The 27,763-nt window shown below is 41.1% G+C and overlaps 1 protein-coding gene across 1 annotated transcript in view; it reads left to right on the forward strand.

Moving 5' to 3' along the window:
- Positions 1 to 27,763, forward strand: part of PLPPR1 (phospholipid phosphatase related 1) — a 304,348-nt gene that overhangs the window by 211,801 nt on the left and 64,784 nt on the right. The window contains exon 4 of the mRNA XM_073664656.1: positions 5,718 to 5,850. Coding sequence (XP_073520757.1) covers positions 5,718 to 5,850 — 133 coding nt within the window. The remainder of the gene's footprint in view (positions 1 to 5,717; positions 5,851 to 27,763) is intronic.

Below are 27,763 nucleotides of genomic sequence, written 5' to 3' on the forward strand. Positions count from 1 at the left end.
TTGACGCTAAAGCCCGTCTGTCGCCCCGACGTACGTTTCAAATATCTTTCCTCAGGGAGCTAGAGTTGATATGTCGCGTGGTGGTATATATATAGGCGGGTGTCCCTCATGGATGAGCGTGTTGCCGTTTCCGGTTACCTTAGACCTTGGATGACGCATGCGCAGACTGTCACCCCCTTTAGAGCGGAACTTCCGTTTTCGGCCGGTGGAACGCAAGCCACAAGTTGCCAAGCGGCACTGGTGCGCTCGCGAGCACAGTGGCCGAGTCAGGAAGTATCCAAGGAGCCGCAGTCCAACGCATGCGTACAGGTCACGGGCAGAGTGGCCGGATCAGGGGGTATCCAGGGAGCCGCAATCATACGCATGTGTGCAAATCCAGGAATGACAAGTATATAAAAAAATATATGTTGTTATGATATTGTGGAAATTAGATGTTTATCTAATATATGAGGCATATAGATTATATATTATGCTTACAGCCTAGACGCGCTCCTCCTGTACGTGATCCTCTTAGTATAATGTTTGCTAAATGAGAGATGTATCAAATAATTAACAGTTTTTATGTCCTCATTATACATTCTGCTTACAACTAGGAAGTGTCCTTCCTGTGTATATTCCTCTTAATATTATATTTACGTGCATTAAAAAAAATATATACTAGAAAAAAAATTGTATCCCAAAATTGACGTTTTATATCCAAATTAAATGTGAAGTTGTGTGAATTGTGTGTTGTATATGTGCTAAAAGGTAAAAAAAAAAAAAAACAAAGCGTGATGACAAGTGAATGATACTGTATGTGTGTGTGAATGGTAAGGGTATGTGGTGCGTCTACTAATATAAATAGATAGAAAAACAATCACGTAAATAAACTGTTTATGAAAATACAATGACTAATACTACTCGTGAGAATGTGAAGTGATCAATTTGTTAATGGGAAATCCATGTTAATGTGTGTGTGTGTCAATAGTGAAAGTGTATGGTGCATGAAAAAATTCTGTATTGTTGCTTATATATGTGAGTGGTGAAAAATTTGCAGGTGCATGTGTGTGTGTGAATGGTGAAGGTGTATTGAGAAAAAAAAAAAAAAAAAAAAATTAATAATTTTTGTATTGTTACTTGTACTTGTGAGTGATAAAAAATGTGCAGGTGCATAAATTAAGTATAAGATAAGAAGATGGAATGGTAATACGTAAACAAATCGTATGTAAATAAAATGACGGTAATAACACACGAAACTTGTGACGTGATCCTACCGTTCATGTATTAGTCTACAGCACATGAGCATTTTAAAATAATCATGACGTGCATGTGATGACTAAAAACGCATTACAAAGTTATGAAATAAACATGACATGCATATAATAACTTAGTAAATACACAAATCTACCATTACAGAAATCCCAATGTTCATATTGGCGAATTACATGTTCGGATCCAGGTAATCATATCTTCAGTATAAAGTTATATCGGAAGTGGGTGCTCCAAGTTTTGTAAATCTTATATATCATTCCTCAAGATAGAAAATCAACTGGAACCTCGCTGGTATCAGCAACATCACGATACATGGTGGACTCCACACCAACTATGTATATGAATATCTGCATCTGTGTATAATGAAACTCGTATTAAAAACACATAAAAAACACATGGAAAAAAACCCATTAAAAAACAACTCAGAATGATAAATCAGAACCGGAATCACAAGAAAGAACTAAACCCAAAATTTTCATTCAATCCGTATGGAACGATTGAATTTAATCGGTAAATCCACCGACTTTCTACCTGCGCTAATGTTTTGAACAAATCCCCACCTCTAATACCCAGTGATACTTTGTCAATGGCCTTAATCTTCAAGACTGTAGCATCAGAGTCATGAAATTGTTTAAAATGCCGTGGAAGAGTCTTCAAATGTTCAGTGTCCACGGCATTTTTTGATTTTTCAATATCTCGCACGTGTTCTCGCACTCTAACTCGGAGCTCTCTAGTGGTCATGCCCACGTAAATCTTATCACATGGGCATTCAGCCACATAGACTACTCCTTTGGTGGAACAGGTGAGAAATTCCCTTATAGAAAATTGACGGTCTTTTGCGGCATTATGGAATACTTTGCTTTTTATCATATTGGTGCAAGCCTTACACTGTCCACAAGGGCAAAAACCTTTTATTTGGTCCCGAAAGGATGCGGTCTTGTTTTTTGCTGGTATGTATTGGCTTCTTACCAAAAAGTCTTTCAAGTTTTTGGATCGTTTAGCTGTGATGCATGGTTTTAGTGGTAGGGTTTTTCCCAAAATGACATCAGTTTTGAGAATATCCCAATGTTTGTAAATAATTTGCTTAAATTTATCCCACTGACTGTTATATGGGGTGTTATATGGTAGTATACTGCAAATTTGCAACTCCATATCCATAGCAACAGTGGTTGTGTATATATATATAAGCCCGTTCTTATATGTGAAGCACTGTGATTTGTTTTACCATGTTTTAATGCTGTCTTAATAAAATATTGATTTTTTAAGGTTTAAATACTCGTTTTCTTTTCTCGAGGGACTTGTGTCCCATTTGAGAAGAGTAGGTGTGTCAATGTGAATTGAGTTTAATAACCAGTAACAATTTTCAGGATTCCAAGTGCGGAACTTTGTTGTTAATCCTTACCTGAGAGTGAGGTATCACACCTCTGGGTGAGGTGCAATACCTCTGTAGCAACCGAGCCCTCAGGGTGCTACAGTTCCATTTATCTTCAGCCTAGGTGACGTATTGCGATACAGGGCCGTGATTTTGGCTATAAAAGGGTCCCCTAGACCCCTACCCCAAGCTTTTTAAGAGAATCATATATGGCGTGCCAGGAGACTCTATGGAATGCTTTCTCAGCATCCAACGAGAGTATCTAATTACAAATTTTTAACTGCATCTAGCCCAGGAAATACTTTGTGCCTAGTAGCAGGGTCTGCTAGTCAGCGGATTATCCCGGCTGTTAAGCAAGCTACACCACCTGTAGTTTGGACACTTCATTTTTTCAAAGGAAATGCTTCGGGACCACGGGATACTCAGTGAAGAGCATCAGGAGGCACCCCAAGGCATAGGGGCTGGGACTGGCAGTAGGATGCCTTGCGGTGGACAGCCGAGCTCGATCCTTATAAAAGCTTTTTAACTGCAGCAGCTTTAGTAGACGCTACTGGAGCTGGAATTACGCGGCTGCTGACATGAGACTTGCCCTCCAATAGATCCTTGTAAATGGATTTAAAGTGTATTTATTCAAATTAGAGAGACAATTTAAATTAAAAAGCTTAGAGCTGCCTCCACCACAGGGGGGCTCGCTCGACCCACCAGCGGACAGGCACCAGTATTGGGAGAGGGGGGCTGGCCGTCAGGGTTCACCGCGGCTCTGGCACAAACCCGGCGACACGGAGGTGGCACGGGCAGGAGCGGACTGAACGTGTCGGCTTCTCACTTTTTGGATTTTAGAAGGGCATGACATGCCTATATCTGTGTCTCCCCCTCCTTTTACTCCTCCACCTCTTTTCTTTTCGCATGACTATATGTACTTGTCACTTTTCCATGTGTTAGTTGTGTCTTCTGAGCAGTTTGTCAGCTTTTGGACACCTTTGAAAGTGTTTTCTATGTGTTTCTATGTGTTTTTGTTTGCCTGCCATTGGTTTTAACGGTGTTCGAAGGTGTTCGACGAACAGTTCGACGAACAGTTCGACGAACACACGGGTGTTCGACGAACCGAACCGAACTCGAACACTACGGGGTTGGCTCAACAATAATCTGCAGTACCCAAAAGCGACCACAAGATAGCGTACGAAGCTCTGGTCTTCTAAACTGTGCACTGTTTACATCTGACTGCCAAGGGATGTGGTAAAGTCTGATTGGTAGGGGTGATGAGTGTCAGACCCACACCACTTTATATTGACCTCTTCTAAGGATAGCTCATCAACGCTAATCAATATAAATGGAGTGGACAGCCCTTTTAATTCTAACCCTGCTGACACAGGGTTTTGTAAATGTTTTCTATCAAGCTGTTTTTGTAGACAGCCTGTACGCTCAGGTCCAAGGTAGTGATTATCATAGAAGCGGTTTACTGCAAAACCTGCTCATTCATGTCTGGCCAGTTATTGAGTGTACATCTAGTCTGCAGGAAAGGCCTGCCAGAAAAAACAGAATTCTCCAATAAGGCTATTTCACGGTCTCTATTTGGACTGTAATACTGGTACTGGCTGCAGGTCTTCCGACCCGAACATATAGCCTCGCATGTGTCTATGCGATGTCAGTCTGGACCATTTATGGACCGGGAAATATGCTGTTGTGAACCTGGGATAAGTAGAGACATTATAAGTAAGGTTTTGGTGCTATCATGGGCACCTCCACTAAGCTAAGCTAAGACCTGTATTTTCAGCTTTAACACTCATTTTCAGATTGGAATACTAAAATCCAAATGTCCACTTTTCAATGCATAAAATTAACGATGCTAACAGAAATTAGCGAAAACAAACATTATACTATCACAATTATTTGGAGCATATCCAATGCACTCTGTTCTGTTTGGCTATTATATTATTTTAGAATATCTTTTATAGGGATCATGCAAGCAATTTAATAAATAAATAATGTAGTTAACAATAAAGCCTCTTTCCACTGAAATTAATACTAGAAATTCATTATGGCTCTGCTTTTTGTGTGTTTTATAGACTTACAAATCTTGGAAAAAAAGATTATGCCTCTTCATGAATCAGGAGCGCAGGACAGGACAAGTGGCATACACCTCTGTGTCTGCCACGCTACAAGTCTTATTCAAGCGCACCTCGCCACAATACCTACTCCAGTCCCTGCAAGAGTAAGATTTGTGGCGTGGTGAACGCTACAGCTCATCATGTATTTCATGAGTGGAGGTCCCCATGCCCTTGTCCCACCACAGCTTGGCCCACTTTTTCTCAGCTGCGTGAAAATGGCATGATAACTCCAAAAGTCACATAATTTTAGCAAAGTCTCGAGTTGCACCAAAATGATGTTACTTTTCAAAGTTTTTTATGCTGGAATATTGTTGTAAAAGCTTTGATGAATCAGGCCCGATGAATGTAAGTAAGTCTTCAATAGACACAATGCTTATCTAAGTGGATTGCAATTGCATACACTTTCTGGCGCCCCACCCTTCACCTTTAACCACTAGTTTAGCACTATTTAGCTGGAATCATATATTTTTGTGACTTGCCATTTTTTTTTTTAGAGAAAAGAGAGGTGATGGAATAGTCATTCCTTTATACTTTAATTCATTTTTGAATCTACTTCTGTATTTGGTTAAAAAGAAATTGGATCAAAACTGCATCATAAAATACATGTGTGATTCCAGCCATAAACCATTTGATGAATAGACTGCTCTAGTGGAAAGATGCTGGATATCTTGTTAAAATGGATCTGTGCTGTATGAAGTTCAGTGAAGAGAGTTGTCTATTTACTTAATGGTTTCTGTAAGTGAATTTGCAGAAAACCTGCTTTCTCTGATATACTTGCTTATATTCTTTGCAAGTTCCGTGAGCTCATTGTTGCCATTTCTTTGTTCTTGTGGCAATAAAGTAAAAAATAAAGAGTCCATCATTTGCTGTATTATGTACATTATATTTTTGATGAAATAATTACAGATGTTACATAGTTTTATATCCAATGTATTTTGTATTGATATTCTATCCAATATGTTTATATTTAGTTATCTCATTTTTAGATATTTATTGGTGAAGTAGCGACTTACTTTATAAAGTCTACGAGAGAAAACCTGATTACTCAAGAAAAGATGATTCTGACTGGAGAATGTTGTTACTTGAACCCCCTAATCCGACGAATCATAAGATTTATAGGTAAGGTTTATTATTTTATATAGTATCAATATTTTATCCTTTTCTTAACAGACCGCTGACAAACAGGTTTGAACCGGTTTTGATTGGTTTATGTGATAATCGATAAAGGTTGCTTAGAAAATGTTAGAGGTAATAGTTTTATAGAAGATCTAATCGATTTGATGTGATTCAAATTTGAGTCAAAATTTATGAAATTCGCAGGTCTCCACAAATTCGAACAGTTTTCAATTAGTGATGAGCGAGTGTGTTTGTTTAACCCTTTCACCGAGCATGCTCGGGTGCTTTCCGAGTATCTTCAGCGTGCTCGTATATTAAGTTTGAGTCCCTGAGTCTGCATGATTTATGACTGTTAGTCAGCCTCAACACATGTGAGGATTCCCTAACAAACAGACAATCTCTGCATGTGTTGAGGCTGACTAGCAGTCATAAATCATGCAGACGCAGGGACTCAAACTTAATATACGAGCATGCCGAAGATACTCGGAAAGCACCCGAGCATGCTCGGCGAAAGGGTTAAACAAGCATGCTCGCTCATCACTATTTGCAATTCAATTTGTGAAAATTGCTAACAAAATGCTCACCACCATTTTACACATTGCAGCAGATTGAATCAGTCAAAGAAGTCTGACATGACCTCAAGCAGGACTGCGCCAGCATCCCCATAGTGCCTTGAAGCTATCACATCACATGCTATAGCGCAGCCAATCAGGAGGTACTATTATAGTGTGTACAAAAGCCTAAGTAATGAATGCATAAGGCATTTAAGGGTGATTTTAGGTTTGTCAAAGCTCGCAGCTCAACAATAAAGATAGCAAGACAAAGACCTAAAATATTGAACAAATACTCCAGAAACATGTGTGTGGCATAACAGCTGTAGTAAAGAAAATAAGTGTAGTAGTCTGTGAATACAGAAATTTAAATAATAGGGGGAGATAGGTATGCCACGGCGCCACTATCAGTATTTGGTCAGTATTCGGTCAGTATTTTTTCTCAGGAGTGGAAGCCAAAACCAGGTGAGGAACAATCAGATGAAAGGTATAATAGAAACAAGTGCACCAATTCTGCATTTATCACCCACTCCTGGTTTTGGCTCACACTCCTGAGAAAAAATATTGACCGAATACTGACCAAATACTGATAGTGGGACTGTGGCCATAGGAGAGGTTTCAGCAGCTTTGCCAGTCTCAGTGTGATTGATCTGTGGTATAATGTAGCTGGTATCTGTCCTACTGCACTTGAATTGCAATTACACATTTTTCTTCATTCTTAATTGACTAGAAAGCAGAAGCAAGACAGTACATAAGTTTCTATAGACAAAAACTGAAATGAGTGTCAGACAGTTTTCTTACTTGTTACAAGTGCATGTACTAAGTTTTTGCGTTACCTGTGCAATTGTTTTTGTGAAAGGGGAATTAATAGGTATTTAAAAATACTAATTAAAATTCCCTAAAAGTCAGATATTTATCTATGACTGTCTAGCTCACAAAGTGTGTGTGTCACAAGCAATTCTTTTGTACATCTGTTCAACAAATCAGAATTGAAAGTTATACATGCCACACCAATACAGTTGCAAGTGCTGGCTTTTTGGTATCTATCTAACATTTCCTTGGGAGAGGAGTTGAACATTTTGAGAAAAAATAGGAAAAAATATAAAATAGATAAAAAAATTGCAGACATTTAACTGTGTATGTCTGTTTTTGCTAGTCCAGTTTGACATCCATACATGCTACTCCTAACATATATAGTGGTCTGCTGCTTTCGTTTGATTTCCTTACTTCTACTTACCTAGCACTTCTTATGTCCTTTTTGGCAAGGGTTGAAAAGATTGTCAAAAGTTAATTATAGTATTCTACAAAATGCTTGATAACATAAAAAGTGGGCACATAGCAAGGGGACATGAGAATATCTCTCATCCACTCCTTTAGGGGATCAACCACTGACTCTGAGCCCCGCATAATACCCCTGGATGCTGCCATCCAGAACTGCAGTTATTTAGAGATAAATACCAGCCCCCCCATCTCTTCACTGTCAAACGTAACAGACTACCAGCCCTACATAGTATACCTTATGAAACCCCCCCCAGAATCTCACATTTTACAGTGTAGCAGCACCCTACACTGGAACCGGATGCAATGTAATAGCCCTGACCTCTCATAATATACAATGCACCAAATCTCCTGCTCCAACAGATTCTCAACTCCTTGCACTAATGTGAAACAGTCCTGCTTACACCCTTAGGGCTCTTTCAGATGTCAGTGTTTCGAGTATGTGTGGTGTCCGTTTCCACATGTACTGGAGACATTGACACACATAGACCCATTCAAATGAATGGGTCTGTGCACGTGTCAGTGTGTTTTCACAAACCGTGTGTCCGTGGGCAAAACACACTGACATGTCTGCTTTTACCCACTGCACGGGTCGCAAAACATCCCACACTGATGAAATATGGATGACATCCATGTGTCATCCATGTTACACGTACCGGCGACTAGGAAACAGTGTACAGTTAGCGTTATTCCCTAGCATCGTGTGCTGAATGCTGCCGTCATCATTGTTCCCTGCCGGCGCTGTGATCAGCACCAGCAGTGGACCATGATGAGAATAGTTGTCTGCTCTCGCTTTCTCCAACTGTAAAAATAAGAATAAAATAAAATATCCTTATACTCATCTGTCCTAAGTGTCCCCCTTTGTAATCCATGCGCCAAGGAGCCGGGTAGAGTGACTCGCTACAGCGAGCGGACCCTGGAGCTGCGCTGAGCTCAGTGAGTGACAGGACTACGTCCGCTGAGCTCAGGGCCCACTTGCTGTAGCGAGTCATTCTCCCCGGCTTCTTGACGTGGTCGCATGGATTACTGTGGAGGACACTTAGGACAGGTGAGCATAAGGATTTTTTATTTTATTCTTATTTTTACAGTTAGAGACAGTGGGTGCGGACTACTACTCTCAACATGGTCCCCTGCTGGTGCTGATTGCAGCACTGGCAGGGAACAATAATGAGGGCAACATTCAGCACCCGGCGCTTGGGAAAAGCACTAATTGTACACTGATTCCCAGGCGCCGGTACGTGTTCTCCTGATGTGGCACATGGGCGGCACACGGTTGTCACACATGTGCCACACAGGTACACATGGACACATGGTCACGGATATCTCCAGTACGGGTTTTTCCAGTACCGGAAATATCCGGGCGTGTGAAACGTGCCTTACTATGAAATCACCATGCACAGCAGCAGGAGGAGGATAAGGCTGAAAGGCAGCGCAGTAAGAGGGAGAGGGATTAAGAGCTAGCAATCATTTGCGCACAGAATAGCTTATTTTTGTCCAGTGCCTGAAACCTTGTATGCACTGCCTGGATGGATGTACCAGGTCCCGCTGCAAGTTATTTCTAAATATTAAAAAATAAAATTAAGAAATCATTTTTAGATGTGTTAACAGCTTATAGATGGGTTTATGGGTGTCGCCCTCTATCAATTTCATATCGATGACCAATTCTAAGAATCTTATTACAGTGTCATACAGTATATAATATATTAGACAGCCTCATGTACTATATAAACATGACGGTGAATGAAATCAGTATTATTACATAATTGTACAGTACATTTTAGCATTTTTACACTATCATTCAATCTAACACACATGTACAGTGGGGAAAATAAGTATTTGATACACTGACGATTTTGCTAATTTTCCCACCTACAAAGAATGGAGAAGTCTGTAATTTTTATCGTAGGTACACTTCAACTGTGAGAGACAGAATCTAAAAATAAAAAACAGAAAATCACATTTTATGATTTTTACATAATTAATTAGCATTTTATTGCATTAAATAATTATTTGATACACTAGAAAAACAGAACTTAATATTTGGTAAAGAAACCTTTGTTTGCAATCACAGAGTTTAGACATTTCCTGTAGTTCTTGACCAAGCGTGCACAAACTGCAGCAGGAATTTTGGCCAACTCCTCCATACAGATCTTCTCCAGATCTTTCAGGTTTATTGGGCTGGTGCTGGGCAACATTGTGTTTCACTTCCCTCCATAGATTTTCTATTGGGTTCAGGTCTGGAGACTGGCTAGTCCACACCAGGACCTTGAAATGCTTCTTACGGAGCCACTCCTTAGTTGCCTTGGCTGTGTGTTTTGGGTCATTGTCATGTTGAAAGACCCAGCCACATCCCATCTTCAATGTTCTTACAGAGGGAAGGAGGCTGTTGGCCAAAATCTTGCGATACTGTCACGTGTGTGTCAGAAGTGACAGACAGTCGCCCTGCAGTTGGTTGCCCAAGATCTCTTCTTTTGGCATTACAGACATCTTCTTAGAAGCTGAATCTCTAGAACCCAGTGGCTACCTTCATCTTGCTAATTTACACCCTGGCCTTGGTTTACCTGCTGTTTGCTAGAGGGAGGTGCCGGCGATATTCACATGACCCCTTGTGAAGGCTTGAGCAAGAGCAGGACTTCTTCCTCTCTGGAGCTAAGAGGACATGTGTTCATCTCTCTGAAGTTGACTAAAGCTAAGCTATCTTCCCTTGTTTGTTCCCTCTTGTTGTCTTTAGTTGTCAATGGGGATCGACTATCGCTCATCCCCTCTCTTCCCTAGCCAGGGCCAAATGCCAATGTAGGGACGTTAGGGGAGACAAGGTGATATAAGGTCAGCTTAGGAGGTCTCCACTACCCCCTTTCCCTAGAGTCTGGGCCCCCTTTTACCCCTTCCCTTCGTGTTGCACTTAGTCTTTCCTACACCTTGCGTGACCTTATCACCGGCTGTTCACATTTTAAAAAGAAAAAAAAAAAAACCTGACACTTTGGTTTTTTTTTGTGTGTGTTTTTTGAGCACGGACTTTTTTTCTCTTTTCTCCTTGGTATGGGTTCAGTTACAGAACTCGCAGAGCAGCTCCACAGTCTGTCTCTGGAGGTGAATGACCTCCCCTGTGATGTTCAGCAACAGCATCAGCGGCTACAGGTCACTAATGTGGGGGTCTCTGCAGGTAGACTGCCCAGCCTGAACTCAAGGTTGCCCTCCCGGAAGGTTTTCAGGAGGTAGGGACAAGTTTTTTGCATTCAAGGAGGCCTGCAAACTGTATTTTAAACTTTGTCCTTACTCCTCCGGAAATGAGGAGCAATGGGTTGGAATTGTGATCTCCCTGCTGCAGGGAGATCCTCAATCATGGGAGTTTTCTTTGCCACAGGATTTGGTTTGTCTCCAGTCTGTGGAGGGTATTTTTGGGGCTCTGGCCCTCATCTATGATGACCCTGACCGAGTCACCTTGGCTGAGTCTAGGCTACGTCACCTTCAGCAGGGGAATCGGTCAGTGGAGACATACAGTTCTGAATTCCGTAAATGGGCAATGGATTCTAAATGGAATGACTCGCCCCTTAGAAGCCAATTTTGTGAGGGTCTTTCTGAAAGTTTGAAAGATGCCTTGGCTGTATATGAAACCCCTCAGTCCTTGTAGGCTGCCGTGTCATTGTCCATACGTTTTGATAGACGCCTTCAGGATAGAAGGGTGAGACCACTTTCTCCGGGGCCTATTTTTCGGGGTTATGGACCTATGCCGGGGGAGCGGTCTGGCGGTGAACCAGTACGGGGGGAGGAGGAGGAACCTATGCAGTTAGCCTTTACATCATGCATGTCCCCCGAGATTCGCAAGAAAAAAGGTGTATGTCTTTTTTTTTTGTAGGAGAAAGGGACATTTGATTGGGACCTGCCCTTCAATTCCTAAACAAAAGGAGACTTGATTAACTCTTTGTAGTCTGGAGTTGGATAAGCAAGGGGTGCATTTGTTGCCAACCTGCTGTTCCCGGTTTGTCCTGACAACAGAGGTGGTGCTAGAGAGCAAAACCGAGAAAATTTCTGTGTTTGTTGACAGTGGAGCAGGAGTCAGAATGGTTGATGCTGAGTTTGTGAAAACTCATGGTCTTGCTTGCTGTACTTTAGCTAAATCTATTTCCATCTTCGCCATTGACATGGCACCACTTGAACAGAAAGCATTTACATAATGTAAAACTGAGGGTGGGGTCAGTTCATTGTGAAAAACAGTGGGTATGGAAAGTATTCAGACCCCTTTAAATTTTTCACTCTTTGTTTCAATGCAGATATTTGCTAAATTCTAAAAAGTTCATTTTTTTCTCAATAAAGTAAACTCTGCACCCCATCTTGACTGAAAAAAAACAGAAATGTAGGCATTTTTGCAAATTTATTAAAAAAGAAAAACTGAAATATCACATGGTCATAAGTATTCAGACCCTTTGCTCAAACGCCCATATTTAAGTCACATGCTGTCCATTTCCTTGTGATCCTCCTTGAGATGGTTCTACTCCTTCATTGGAGTCCAGCTGTGTTTAATTAAACTCATAGGACTTGATTTGGAAAGGTACACACCTGTCTATACAAGACCTCACAGCTCACAGTGCATGTCAGACCAAATGAGAATCATGAGCTCAAAGGAACTGCCCAAGGAGCTCAGAGACAGAATTGTGGCAAGGCACAGATCTGGCCAAGATTAGAAAACAATTTCTGCATTATTCAAGGTTCCTAAGAGCACAGCACCCTCCATAATCCTTAAATGGAAGAAGTTTGGGACCACCAGTAGTCTTCCTAGACCTGGCCGTCCAGACAAACTGAGCAATCGTGGCAGAAGAGCCTTGGTAAGGGAGGTAAAGAAGAACCCCAAGATCACTGTGGCTGAGCTCCAGAGATGCAGTAGGGAGATGGGAGAAAGTTCCACAAGGTCAACTATCACTGCAGCCCTCCACCAGTCAGACCTTTATGGCAAAGTGGCCCGACGGAAGCCTCTCTTCAGTGCAAGACATATGAAAGCCCGCATAGAGTTTGCTCAAAAGCACATGAAGGACTCCCAGACTATGAGAAATCAGATTCTTTGGTCTGATGAGACAAAGATAGAACTTTTTGGTGATAATTCTAAGTGGTATATGTGGAGAAAACCAGGCACTGCTCATCACCTGCCCAATACAATCCCAACAGTGAAATATGGTGGTGGCAGCATCATGCTATGGGGGTGTTTTTCAGCTGCAGGGACAGGATGACTGGTTGCAATTGAAGGAAACATGAATGCGGCCAAGTACGGAGATATCCTGGATGAAAACCTCTTCCAGAGTGCTCTGGACCTCAGACTTGATCACTAAATCTCTGGAGAGACCTGAAAATAGCTGTCCACCAACGTTCACCATCCAACCTGACGGAACTGGAGAGGATCTGCAAGGAAGAATGGCAGAGGATCCCCAAATCCAGGTGTAAAAAACTTGTTCCATCATTCCCAAGAAGACTCATGGCTGTACTAGCTCAAAAGGGTGCTTCTAGTCAATACTGAGTAAAGGGTCTGAATACTTATGACCATGTTATATTTCAGTTTTTCTTTTTTAATAAATTTGCAAAAATTTCTACATTTCTGTTTTTTTCAGTCAAGATGGGGTGCAGAGTGTACTTTAATGAGAAAAAAAATGAACTTTTTAGAATTTACCAAGTGGCTGCAATGAAACAAAGAGTGAAAAATTTAAAGGGGTCTGAATACTTTCCATACCCATTGTAATCCCTTGCTATGTCAGTCTTCCCACCCCAATTCTTCTGGGTCTCCACTGGCTAGTGTAACATAATCAGTTGGTGGATTGGCAAGCCATGGAGATCATTGAATGGGGAGATTACTGCCATGAAATCTGTTTAGATATTTCCCTTGCTATTGTCTGTACGGAAATATTACCGGGTTTTCTGTCTGTTTTTTTCTGAGAGGAGGTGTCAGGAATTGTCTCCTCATCATGCATATGACTGTCCTATTAACCTGACCCCTGGAGATAAACTACCAAAGTCCAGACGGTATAATCTTTCAGGCCCTGAGAGAAAAGCCATGAAGGATTTCATTGTGGAAAGTCTGGAGAAGGGACACATCAGGCCATCATCTTCGCCTGTGGCGGCAGGGTTCTTTATGAAGAAAAAAGATGGCAGTGTACGTCCCTGTATAGCTTTTCGGGAATTAAATCAAATTACCATCTGAGAGCCATACCCTCTTCCTCTGATTCCTGATTTGTTCAGCCAGGTTGTAGGAGCTAAGGTATTCTCAAAGTTGGATTTAAGGGGAGCCTACAATCTGGTTAGAATCAGAGAAGTGGACGAATGGAAAGCAATGTTCAATACCCTTAAAGGGCATTTCGAGAGTCTGGTTATGCTTTTTGGTTTGACCAATGCACCTGCGGTTTTCCAGCATCATTTCATAAATGATATTTTCCATCATTTGGTGGGGAGGTTTGTGGTGGTCTATCTGGACGATATTTTAGCTTACTCACCTGATTTTGAGACACATCGGGGGCATGTTAAACTGGTGCTCCAGATATTAAGGGATAACAAACTTTATGCCAAACTAAAAAACTGTGTTTTTGCCGTTCAGGAGGTTCAGTTTTTGGGGTACCTGTTGTCATCTTTGGGTGTTCGAATGGATCCGGAGAAGATCCATGCTGTCCTTGATTGGGACCGAGAACCTGAAGGCTCTACAATGATTTCTGGGCTTTACTAATTTTTACCGGAAATTCATTCAAAATTATTCAGCAATTCTGAAACCCCTTACTGACAAGACTAAGAAGGGGTCTGATTTTTCCAAATGGTCGGAGGCCTCGCTCCAGGCTTTTTCTTCCTTAAAAAATTATTTTACAACTGCACCTATACTCAGTCAACCCGATGTTTCCCAGCCCTTTATTGTGGAAGTTGATGCATCGGATGTGGGGGTTGGGGCTGTGTTGTCTTAGGGTCCGTCTCCTGGTAAATGGTGTCCATGCGCCTTCTTTTCTAAAATTTGTCTTCGGCTGAGAGAAATTATGACGTGGGTAATAGGGAACTCTAGGCGATTAAATTGGCATTCGAAAAATGGTGACATGGGTTGGAGGGGGCTGTCCATCCTATTACTGTTATTACTGATCATAAGAACCTGTCATATCTCCAGTTAGCTAAACGTCTCAACCTGAGGCATGTCAAATAGTCCTTGTTTTTTACTAGGTTCAATTTTGTTGTCACTTTTCGTCCAGGAGTCAAAAATGTCAAGGCTGATGCTTTGTCCCTAAGCTTCCTGTATGGCAGTGACCATGAGAACCCTGCCCCGATATTACAGAAGGGGGTAGACGCTCCTGCCTCCTGTCTCCAGGAAGGTTATTTATACCTTCCAATCTGTGCCGTAAGGTTATTGAACATCATAACTCTGTGCTTGCTGGTCATCCGGGTGGTAAGGCAACCGCAGACCTCCTCTCTTGTTGTTTTTGGTTGCCGGGGTTGCACTGGAATATGATTGAACACGTATCTGCTTGTGGTATTTGTGCGCGTTCTAAGGTTTCGCATACCCATCCATCTGATACCATTCTTCCGCTACCTATCCCTAGTAGGTCATGGACACACTTGTCCATGGATTTTAATACTGACCTACCAGTTTCTGCATGCAAAACGGTGGTTTTGGTGGTTGTAGATAGGTTCAGTAAAATGGTTGACCTCGTCGCATTACCTGCTCTTCCAAATGCCAAGACACTTGGTTAGGTGTTCATAAATGAGATTGTGAAGCTTCACAGGGTTCCCTCCAATGTGGTGTCAGATCGGGGGACCCAATTTGTTTCCAAGTTCTGGAAGGCATTCTGTTCTCGACTGGAGGTGCAGCTGTCCTTTTCCTCCCTCAGTCGAATGGACAGACCGAACATGTCAATCAGAATTTGGAGACCTACTTCAGGTGTTTCATCTCCGAAAATCAGGAGGATTGGGCATCCTACTTACCATCGCCCCCAGTAATGGTTGATGGTAATCTGGAGTTTCTGATTTCGAGGATTGTAGAATCTCGTCTCCAACATTGATCTCTACAATACTTGGTGCACTGGAAGGGTTGTGGTCCAGAGGAGAGGATGTGGGTTTCAGCATCAGAGGTGAATGCTTCCAGGTTGGTTCGTTCATTTCACACCTCTTATCCTGAGAAACCCCATCCTGAGTGTCCGGAGGCCACTCGTAGAGGGGGAATACTGTCACAGGTGTGTCAGAAGTGACAGACAGTCGCCCTGCAGTTTGTTGCTGGAGATCTCTTTGTTTAGCATTACAGACGCCTTCTTAGAAGCTGTCTCTCTGGGACCCAGCAGCTACTTTCCTCTTGCTAATTAACACCCTGGCCTGGGTGTATAAATACCTAGTGTTTGCTAGAGGGAGGTGCCAGTGATATTCACATGACCCCTTGTGAAGGCTTGAGCAAGAGCAGGACTTCTGTCACTCTGGAGCTAAGAGGACGTGTGTTCATCTCTCTGAAGCCGACTAAAGCTAAGCTATCTTTCATTGTTTGTTCCTCCTTGTTGTCTTTAGTTGTCAGTGGCTATCGATTAGTGCTCCCTTCCCTAGCCAGGGCCAAACGCCAGGGAAAGATGGGCGAGGTTCCTGCGTGGCGATTCGTGCGGAACCAGTATAGGGACGTTAGGCGAGACAGGATGATATAAGGTCAGCCTAGGAGGTCTCCACTACCCCCTTTTCCCTCTTCCCACATGTTGCACTTAGTCTTTCCTACACCTGCGTGACAGATACATGACCCCATCCATCCTCCCTTCAATATGGTGCAGTTGACCACATGATCTTTTTCCATGCCTCCTCTGGATCATCCAGATGGTCATTGGCGAACTTCAAACAGGCCTGGACATGTGCTGGCGTGAGCAGGGGGACCTTGCGTGCCTGCAGGATTTTATTGCATGATGGCGTACTGTGTTACTAATGGTAATGTTTGAGACTGTGGTCTGTGGTCCAAACTCTCTTCAGGTCATTGAATAGGTCCTCCTGTGTAGTTCTTGGCTGATTCCTGACCTTTCTCAGAATCATCTTTACCGCATGAGCAAAGATCTTACATGGAGTCCCAGACCGAGTAAGATTGACAGTTATCTTGTGTTTCTCCCAGTTTCTTATAATTGTGCCAACAGTTGTTGCCTTCTCACCGAGCTGCTTGCCTATAGTCATGTGGCCCATCCCAGCATTGTGCAGGTCTACAATTTTGTCCCTGGTGTCTTTAGACAGCTCCTTGGTCTTGGCCATGGTGGAGAGGTTGGAGTGTGATTGATTGAGCCTATGGACAGGTGTTTTTTATACAGGTAATGAGTACAAACAGGTGCAATTAACCCCTTAATGACCTTGGGATTTTCCGTTTTTGCTTTTTCATTTTTTGCTCCCCTTCTTCCCAGAGCCAAAGCCTTTTTATTTTTCTGTCAATATGGCCATGTGAGGGCTTATTTTTTGTAGAACAAGTTATACTTTTAAACACCATCACTGGTTTTACCATATCGTGTACTGGAAAACGGGAAAAAAATTCCAAGCGCTGTGAAATTGCAAAAAAATGCAATTCCACAGTTGTTTTTTGTGTTTTTTTTTACCACGGTCACTGAATGCTAAAACTGACCTGCCATTATTTTTCTCCAGGCCATTACGAGTTCGTAGACACCAAACATGTATAGGTTCTTTTTTATTTAAGTTGTAAAAAAAAAAATACAAAGTTTGCTAAAAAAAAAAAAAAAAAAAAGGTGCCATTTTCTGAGACCCGTAGCATCTCCATTTTTTGGGATCTGGGGCTTATTTTTTGTGCGTCAAGCTCCTGTTTTGATCGCCCGTTTTTACATTTTATTGCAATATTGCTATGACCAAAAAAAACGTAATTCTGGCGTTTAGAATTTTTTTCTCGTTACGCCATTTACCGATCGGATTAATTCTCATTTTAGATTGATAGATTAGGCGATTTTGAACGTGGCGATACCAAATATGTGTATGTGGTTTTTTTTTTATTATTTTATTTTGAATGGGGCAAAAGGGGGGTGATTTAAACTATTTTATATTTTTTATATTTTTAAAAACATTTTTTTTACACTTTCTGCTTGTTTCAATAGTCTACATAGGAGACTACAAGCAGCAGTTGTCAGATCGCCTCTGCTACATACAAGTGATGAGCACATCAATTGTATGCAGCAGAAATGCTCACTTGCTATGAGCGCCGACCACTGCGTGGCGATCATAGCAATCGAGACATGACAACCACACGGGTCTGCTGCAGACCCCGGGTTGTCATGCCCACCCATCGGTGACCCGCAATCATGTGACGGGGTCACCGATGGGCGGGTCTAATGCCGTGCTTCCGGCGCGGTGATCTTAAATGCCGCTGTCAGAGATTGACAGCGGCATTTAACTGGTTAACAGCCACGGGTGGATCGCGTTTCCACCCGCGGCTGTTGTGGGCACATATCAGCTGTATAAATCAGCTGACATGTGCCCGGTTCAGTGCGGGTTCAGCGCTGGAGCCCGCACTGAACTGGGGGTGATGACCTGGGGCATGCTAGTACGCCCCAGGTCATAAAAGGGTTTAATATAGGTAATGAGTGCAGGGTAGGAGGGCTTCTTAAAGAAAAACTAACAGGTCTATGAGCGTCAGAATTCTTGCTGGTTGGTAGGTGATCAAATTCTTATTTCATGCAATAAAATGCAATTTAATTATTTAAAAATCATATAATGTGATTTTCGGGTTTTTATTTTAAGATTCTGTCTCTCACAGTTGAAGTGTACCTACGATAAAAATTACAGAACTCTCCATTCTTTGTAGGTGGGAAAACTTGTAAAATTGGCAGTGTATCAAATACTTATTTTCCCCACTGTACATAGATATGTGCCTTAGCATGTTCACTTTTGTTTTGCAACCGAAATACTGCCACCATGTGGCAGAGGACAATGCAGCCTGCACTCACCAGCCAGGTTGGGTGGGATTGAAAGAGATTGATGCTGCGCCAGCCACTAATCAGTGTAGTGAAGAGCAGCTCCTGGTACACTCACAGTCAGTGCCCACATTGAAGTGCTAGATAGGAATGTTCAGCATGATGTGGGTGGTACCACGCCCGGTGGGGGCAGAAGGAGGCCGTCTCACCGAAACTCAATCCACCATGCCCTGTGCATGTCACTTTGTATTTCATCATCCTTATGCTGGCCGCTCCTTCTGCATTCACAACCCCCATTGGAGCCTTGTCCAGGGATTTACAGCATGATGTGGGCGGTACGAGATGCATTTTCTATTACATTCACCATCATCCTGGGATGGGTTATCTACTAGTGTATGGGTGTATATATATACTGTAATATATACTGTAAACAGAATTACAGAATTGTGCATTATATTAACATTGAAGCAGCATTACATATGCATTATAACAAATACATTTCAGATCTGTGTCAGTAAGGAAAGCAAGGTCTAAAGAGCTATGTCCTCCTGCAAGCTACAAAGCCTAAATATACACACATGGTCAAAAAAAATTTTTTTTAATTCTGTGGAAGCAGGGTTGAAAAGCAATGTCTGTCTTCCATTTGTTCATTTTCATAGATTTTTAATTTATTTTTACTTTTGTCAGATTCAAGTTATTTCTGTGACCATTGTGGGTTTTTCTTTCATTTAAACGAGGGGTACCAACAAATTTGACCACGTGTGTATGTGTCTTTTCTTGCACTCCCATTTTAAAATGATTTACAACAATCTTCATCATCACATAAGCAGAGGATTACTTCGTATCGACTAGCGTACACGGCAGGTCTCTTATTCAAGCTACTCTGTGATGCTTTATATGTCCATCCAGTGATCGCCATGATCTTACATCACTTTTAATCCTATACTCACACTGCAGTTCATTTTTCTGATATACCCAACATGTTTCGCATAGTGGCTTCCTCTGGGGCTTCATAGAGGTGTTATATCTGCATTATCTCTAGGATAGACTATTAATATTAGATTGCCGAGTGTTTAAAGCTCTGCATCCTAGATATCAGCTTCTTAAAGGGAAAAAGACACTCAGAAGAACCACAGTCTCTTCATTCTTTACAGCTGGTTTTATGCTGGTTTGTTCTTGCACCTGACATTCATTTCATAATTGCTCTGCATGGTATTGCAGCATTGTCCCAGTAGTTATCATATCAGCATTATTATAGCTGTAGGCTCTTATGCAGTCACAGTGGTTATTTGGATAGCTATTCTAGGTCTGTGTTTTTTCCATATTTGCTGTAAGTATTAAATGAAATGCTTTTGATGTGCCCCATCTATTAATGAAAATGCTTTGAGTGTGAGTTGGGCATCCAGGTGATAATATATTGCTGATAATAAATGCAGTGTATATTACCTTTTCAGCAGGGGTTACCATTTTAATGCAATGATATTCACATCTTAAGAATGTAATTAACGAAACAGCTCAACCACCATAGAAATTGAAAAAGACAATCGGACCAGGAGTATCTGATTCAATATCTAATTATATGTCATTCTGTTTCATCTCCCTACACATGAACAATGCTCTTCTGCTATAATGATATGAAACGGCTTGATGAATTCATTGATTGTCATTGGGAAATGTGCTAGTATTACTAGAGAATGTAATACATCTGGATCTAGAAAAGATGTCTGTCTTTATGGAGATGTTTGCTGTACATATACTATACAGAATATAATTTGATTTATAATATATACTGTGCATATACTATACAAAATATAGTTTACTTACAATAAACATCTAACTTAATATTATAGAATTTATGGAAAATTAAAGAAGCTTTGTAAAATTAGTAAAAGGGATATTTTCAGAAACAGTGCCACTTTTGTGAGCTATGTCTGGCATTGCACAGCCTATGTAAAAAGGTAGCATCTTTTTTCTAACCTTACACATCTTTAATTTTCTTTATCTTGCAAAAAAATGCACATTTATATTGCCTATTTGAAGAACTATGGTTCATTTCCATTGTCTAGCTTGATATTGAGATCTTAGAAAAATAAAATGCATTTATTTGCACGGTATACACACTAATGGCTAATCTCAAGTTTAAAAATCAGATCAGTACTCAATGGCCCATGGACAAAGGGGGACTACATCTCCTTTATCAGTTAAGTTGGCATAAGCACAATATATGGACAGCCCAATAGTGACTAACAATAGACCTTTATGGCATTTTACTGGGTATCCTTTTAAGAATAATAAATAATGATGTCACTGAGATCCTCAGCTTAGTGGTGAGGTGTTCATATTTTTTTTATCATTCCTTATGATGCAGCTTGTTAAAAAGATTCTCCAAGAATGAAAAAAAATAATGATAGAATAAAAAAAAATTCCTAAATGCCTTTAATTAGAAAATCTTTATCATTTTGTCTAGGGAGACAATTGTTGTTGTTCATTAAAATCTTTGCTATCTTGTTACACTGACAGAAACCTGTTCTAGAATGTTAATAGCACAATTGCTTGTGAGCATGTGCAGTAGGAAGCACTCCTGTGTCCTGAAGATAGCTTCACGTAATATAGGTTGTCTGCAGCTCAAAGCAGAAGCTCAGCATTCAGATAGACAGGGTGGACAGCAGTGTGAGCAGCCTCTTCTTACCTCAGCGCTCCTGGTATTTCTAGTATTAGATCAGAAATTCAGGGTGGACAGAGTAGTGTGAGCTGTCTCTTCTTACCTCAGCACTCCTAATGTCTCCAGTATTAGATCAGAAAGACTGGATGGGCAGCAGTGTGAGCAGCATCTTCTTACCTCAGCAACTCTGATATTTCCAGTATTAGATTAGAAAGATAGGGTGGATAGCAACGTGAGCACACTCATCTTACTTCAGCACCCCTTGTATCTCCAGTATTATATCAGAAAAACATGGTGGATAGCAGTGTAAGAGGCCTCTCCTTACCCCAGCACCCTTGGCATCTCCAGTATTAGATCAGAAAGGCAGGATGGACAGCAGTGTGAGTGGCCTCTTCTTATCCTAGCACCCCTGGTATCTCCAGTATTATATATGAGAGACAGGGTAGATAGCAGTGTGAGCACACTCATCTTACCAAAGCACTCCTGGTATTTCTAGTATTAGATCTGAAAGACAGGGTGAACATCAGTGTAAGAGGCCTCTGCTTACCCCAACATCTCTGGTATCTCCAGAATTAGATCAGAAAGGCAAGGTGGACAGCAGTGTGAGTGGCCTCTTCTTATCCCAACACCCCTGGTATCTCCAGTATTAGATCTGAGAGACAGGGTAGACAGCAGTGTGAGCAGCTTCTTCTTACCTCATCACCCCTGGTATCTCAAATATTAGATCTGAGAGACAGGATAGACAGCAGTGTGAGCAGCCTATTACTTCAGCACCTCTGCTATTTCTAGTATTAGATCAGAAATATAGGGTGGGCTGCAGTATGACCAGCCTCTTCTTACACCAGATATCTCCAGTATTAGATCAAACTATAAAAAAAAGAGGGGTGGATCTATTTACGGTACATGCTTTACAGACCCCTATCCTATTAACATTCTTTGACAGAGTTTTGTTTTTGTCAATGTAACAAATCATTTTGAAGTACTACAATGATTACCTCCTTAAATAAAATGAGTGTAATTTGCTAATTAAAAATATTTAGAAATGTATCTGTAATGACATTTTCTTTCTAGATTTTTCTATTGCTAAAGAACCCCTTTAATCGAAATCAAGCACATCATGGGTCTAGTGTTAGTTAATGAACCTATGATATGTAATGTATGTAATGTCTAGGGACCTCGACTAGTCAGAGTTGAAGTTCACATGAACATATTTTTTGGTCAAAGTGCTGTCTGTGAAAAAAAAGGACATAACTAGACCAATATTTATCAATGGGACTAATCAGATGACTGTTTTTGTTTTTTTCACAAAGGACTAGTTGTCTGTGTGAAAATTAATCTCAGCATGTACTATTCTCTTCCATATTTTGTATGAGAGTAACTTATTCAAGTCTATAAGTGAGCAAATAAATCTGATCCCATATAGATAAACCGTATAGCATCCAATTTTTTTATGGAGACATTGAAATGCTTCAACATAGTAAACTGTATTTGGTCTTATAAATGTTAATATCTTTTTGACACTGCGTTTTTGTCTCTTTTTTGTATGCCATGTTTTAACCCCTTCATGATGTTGCGATTTTCCGTGTTTGCTCTTTCGTTTTTTCCTCCCCTTCTTCCAAGAGCCATGACTTTTTTTATTTTTCCGTCAATATAGCCATGCGAGGGCTTGTTTTTTGCGGGTTGTACTTTTGATTGACACAAATTGAATTTCCCATATATTGTTCTGGAAAATGGGAAAAAAATTCCAAGTGCGGTGAAATTGCAAAAAAAGTGCAATTTCATAATTGTTTATTGTTTTTTTTTATTTAACATGTTCATTATATGGTAAAACTTACGTGACAATATGATTCTCCATGTCAGTACAAGTTCGCAGATACCAAACATGTATAGGCTTTTTTTTTTATTAAGTGGTGAATTTTTTTTTTTTTTATTGTTTTATTATCAATGGGACAAAAGGGGGGTGATTTGAACTTCTGGATTTCTTTAAATTTTTCTCATATTTTTAAAACCTTTTTTTTCACACTTTTTACTGAGTTCTATAGTCCCCTTAGGAGACTTGGAGATGCAACAGGAGACAGGAGATTCATAATGACAGGAACGGGGGTCATCAGCAGACCCCCAGCTGTCATGACAACCCATTGGCACTCCATGATCATGTGACAGGGGCACCAGTGGGCGGGATTAATGACTCGCTTCCAGCCGGCACATGTTAAGACCTGCTGTCAGTGATTGACAGTGGGATGTAACAGATTAACAGGCATTTGATGGCTGATTAAAGTGCAGGAAAGCTGTGGCCTCGGCGTGCCCATATCAAAGAAAGGAACATGACCTTTAATGTAAATATACATCAAAGGTCATGAAAAGATTAAATAAAGCTAATTTATTTTTCATATTTACTAGTATTTCGATTTGACAAAACATTATTCATACAGTTACAGTATGTGCAGATTACATGTGTTTTTAGTGGGTTTCTGCCATGGAAATGCACTAAAAATGCATATGCGTCTTTTGCCTGTGGATTTTCTGCCTATAGAAGATAGTGGATCCAGGAGAAGGTAATAAGACAATTGGTAAAAATAGGGGAAGTGAGAAGTAGACAATTAAAATGATAAAAAAGAAGAAGAAATGAAAGACAAATAATGTAAAAACATAATGTAAATGAGAAAGAATACAATCTAAAAAAAAAATATTTTCTTGTTGTAGCATTCTTTAATTGGATTTGAACTCATGCCTTATAGCCTGGAAACTGAACAAAGTAAGAGTTAAATTAATGTGAATGAAAACTATAAAATAATGAAATACAAACAATAAAAATCATGAAAAAGAAATGTAAAAGTGAAAGATATGAATATAATTATGAATATTTACTTAACTAACTTATAGCAGGTGCTATGTAGGATTTGAACTTAAGAACTCTAGACTGAAAACTGGAAATTCTTGCAATGAGCCACAGGCTACACTTATACAGTATATAACCGAGCAACCTAAAAGTGAAATTAATGTAAATGAAAACTATAAAAAATAGTGGAATACAATCAATAGAAATTATGAAAAGATGTATAAACGTGTTGGCACTCTTTGGCCTCTCCCTGCGCATGTGCACTAACCTACTCTGCTCTGCCCCTGGCGCCTGCGCAGGAGCACGATGCCAAGGACGCTGTGTGGATGACACAGGACGCGTCATCCACACATAGCGAAGAGGAGAAGGGACACCGGATCAAAAACAGCGATGCCCATTGGACCAAAACACCCCGTAAGTGAGTATAATAAAAACTATTTTTTATTTTATGGAAATCGCATTAGGAACATATGTACAGCATTCTAGAATGCTGTCCCATGGGGCTTACAGGTGCTGGCCCTACTTTATATGGGGAAAACCAGGTGACAGGTTCACTTTAAATCATATTTGAGCATTGATAGAACTGATCTCCATTACGTTTCCTTTTTACTCCATCTTATATTTTTTTAGGCTTCAGCTTCTCGAGCTTCTCTTGTCGCCATATTTCCCTCAATAAAAAAATGCATTCATAATTGCTAGATATCACTTTAATGCAGCGGGCGTTTGCAACCACTATTGAATGCTTCTATAACACATTCAAAATTAAAAAGTTAATTTTCTCTCAGTAATTGGCAGTTGTGTGGAGGTTGATGACATTACTACTTGACAGACAGCGCATAAGTCTTCCACCGACTAATTGCTTTGAGTGATGTTACTGGGGTTGCCCTCCCACAAAGTAATGAGTAGCTTGCTTCTTTTCTTCAGTTCTTCAGCAGTGGCGCTTATAACATAACTGCCTGGTAATATTTCTGCTTCACTACATGCTTATAAAATGTTAACACGTCTTCATTAAATGGAGTTTGTTCACTTATTGTGTTTGTTGTTCTTATTCAGACTCATTGCCACTGTGGCAAAGGAATGGATTTGTAATTGACTCCCACTTTTTTTACTTTTGGGGGTATGGGAACATAAACGGTTATTCTCACCAATTGGAATAGTCCCATAGAGAATGGAGTGGTGGCTCACAAAATAAACGATTCTTCTTACCTTCCTACACTCCAAAGACACATGGCGTCCTCTTTTATAGCCGACACAGGAGCCGGCAGCTGACTTCGGCTGGCCTGGCGCAGAGCACAACGTCACTGCCATGCTCCGCCGGTGACAGGCATGCCGATGTCAGCTGCTGACCTCAGATTGGCATCCTTGGACGCACATTCAGCAGAATTAGGCGCTGGTGTCGCAGCCTCTGCCACTGCGTTCCTTACGCCCCTGGTTCTCTGGATTGATGAGGAACTAAAGGTATGTTGACACAGCTAGCTTTTTTGCGCCGTTTTTTATCTGATGCATACAGTATATACCAGCATAATCAATTACATTTCTGAAATCTAAGCACATTCTGTTTTTTTCCAAGCATGTTTTGAGCCCTGCTGGGTTTTTGCTAAGATGCAACATGTCAATTCTTTCAACATTTTTGCAGCGCTTTTTTACCCAATCAAATGAATGGATGAAAAACAAAAAGTAAAAACACTGCAAAAAAATACAGGGAAAAAATGTATGCAGCATTTTTCCTGCCACAAAAAATGCTGCAAAAACACCACTTGGGAACATACTCTTAAAGATTTACGCAACCAAACAGCAAATTGGCATCTATCCTTTGGGAATGTTGGAAATAACCCTTTAAATTCTGCCTGAATTACTCTGAGTATTCAAAGGTCCAACAAATTACTAGATAAAGAGAGATAATAACCCCATGAGAATTGAAAATTGACAGAACTAAGGGTTATTATTAGTGTTGAGCCACCCCCGTAGTGTTCGGGTTCGGTTCGGTTCGTCGAACACCGGGATGTTCGAGGAACTGTTCGTCGAACACCTTAGAACACCGTCGAACACCGTTAAAACCAATGGTAGGCAAACAAAAACACATAGAAACACATAGAAAACACCTTCAAAGGTGTCCAAAAGCTGACAAACTGCTCGGAAGACACTCTCTTTAAAAAAGCCGGCCGGCAATTCAGCAGCGGCATACACCGGTACCCGACAATTTAGACAAGAAGGAATAGAGCATCACACATAGATTAGATAGATAGAAACATGTCAGTCACATATATAAGAAGTACAGTGACAGTGTTGGTTACTGTACTTGTCATTTAGTGTTAAAGGATTTATTAAAAATAATATTAGTGTTTTCATGCACCGTCTCTTTAAAAAAGCCGGCCGGCAATTCAGCATCGGTACCCGACAATTTATAACAGAAAGAATAGAGCATCACACATAGATTAGATAGATAGAAACATGTCAGTCACATTTATAAGAAGTACAGTGATAGTGTTAATTACTGTACTTGTCATTTAGTGTTAAAATAAAGGATTTATTAAAAAAAAAATTGGCGTGGGGTTCCCCGTAATTTTAGTCTCTAGCGGAGGTTAAGCAGACTGCTGGGGCAGATGTTTGAAGCCTGGGAAGGGGGTAATACTCACGGAGCTTCCCAGGCTACTAATATCAGCCCCCAGCTGAATACCTAGCCTTTACTAGCTATTAAAATGGGGGACCCCCAAAAAAATGACGTGGGGTCCCCCCTATTTTAATAGCTAGCAAAGGCTAGGCAGACAGCTGGGGGCTGATATTAATAGCCCAGGAAGGGTACCATGAATATTGGCCCCCTCCCAGGCTAGAAACACCAGCCATCAGCCGCCCCAGAAATGGCGCATCCATTGGATGCGCCAATTCTGGCACTTAGCCTCGCTCTTTCCACTGCCCTGTAGCGGTGGCAGTGGGGTAATAGGGTTGGGGTTGATGTCAGCTTATAATGCCAGCTGACATCAAGCCCAGGTTAGTAATGGAGAGGCGTCTATAAGACACCCCCATTACTAACCCCATAGTCAAAGTTACAAAAAAACACAAACACCAAGAATAAAGTCCTTTAATTGAAATAAAGACACAATTCGTTATTGTTCTAAATTAAACCATACTTACCATCACGCCCATTCCAGCTGAAGCCAACGATCTCCTGCAATAAAAGTAAAATAATAAAGCAACATCATCCTTACCTTTCCATGGTTCCCATGACAGCTTCAGCTCTGCTACATTCACATGACAAGCTGGACCGCAGCAGAACTCTGCCATCCAGCTTGCCATGCAGCAGACACTGAGAAGCGCAGGTGTGGCGCCCCTGAGGGTTCGGCCGTCACAGGAATGCTGCACTTCTTTAATGGAGTGTGGTGTTCCTCCTCTGAGGTAAGCCTGGTGTGATGGTAGTGTTCCAGCCTTTTGCATCCACCACCACATTTCCACCAGAGGGAGCTAGTATGCACTAGGTGCGGCTCCCCTGGTTACAAGGAGACTGGGGAACACAAAGTGGTAGGAACCAGTTAGTGGGTGTGGGTGGAGGAACAGTTAGTTAGTGACACTTCTAATTTCATATTTAATAGAATGCCATCTTTGATCTTGGTTCTTGGGCTGTCAAGCGGTCTAGATTACTATGTGTAATGTCACTTCCCTCCGGGAGCGCCGATCCTGTGTGGGCCTGCACCGGTATGGGACACAGCCCTCA

The sequence above is a fragment of the Phyllobates terribilis genome, unplaced genomic scaffold, assembly GCF_046119375.1.
Source record: "Phyllobates terribilis strain yellow unplaced genomic scaffold, ASM4611937v1 Scaffold_1__5_contigs__length_1240528914, whole genome shotgun sequence".
NCBI lineage: Eukaryota > Metazoa > Chordata > Amphibia > Anura > Dendrobatidae > Phyllobates > Phyllobates terribilis.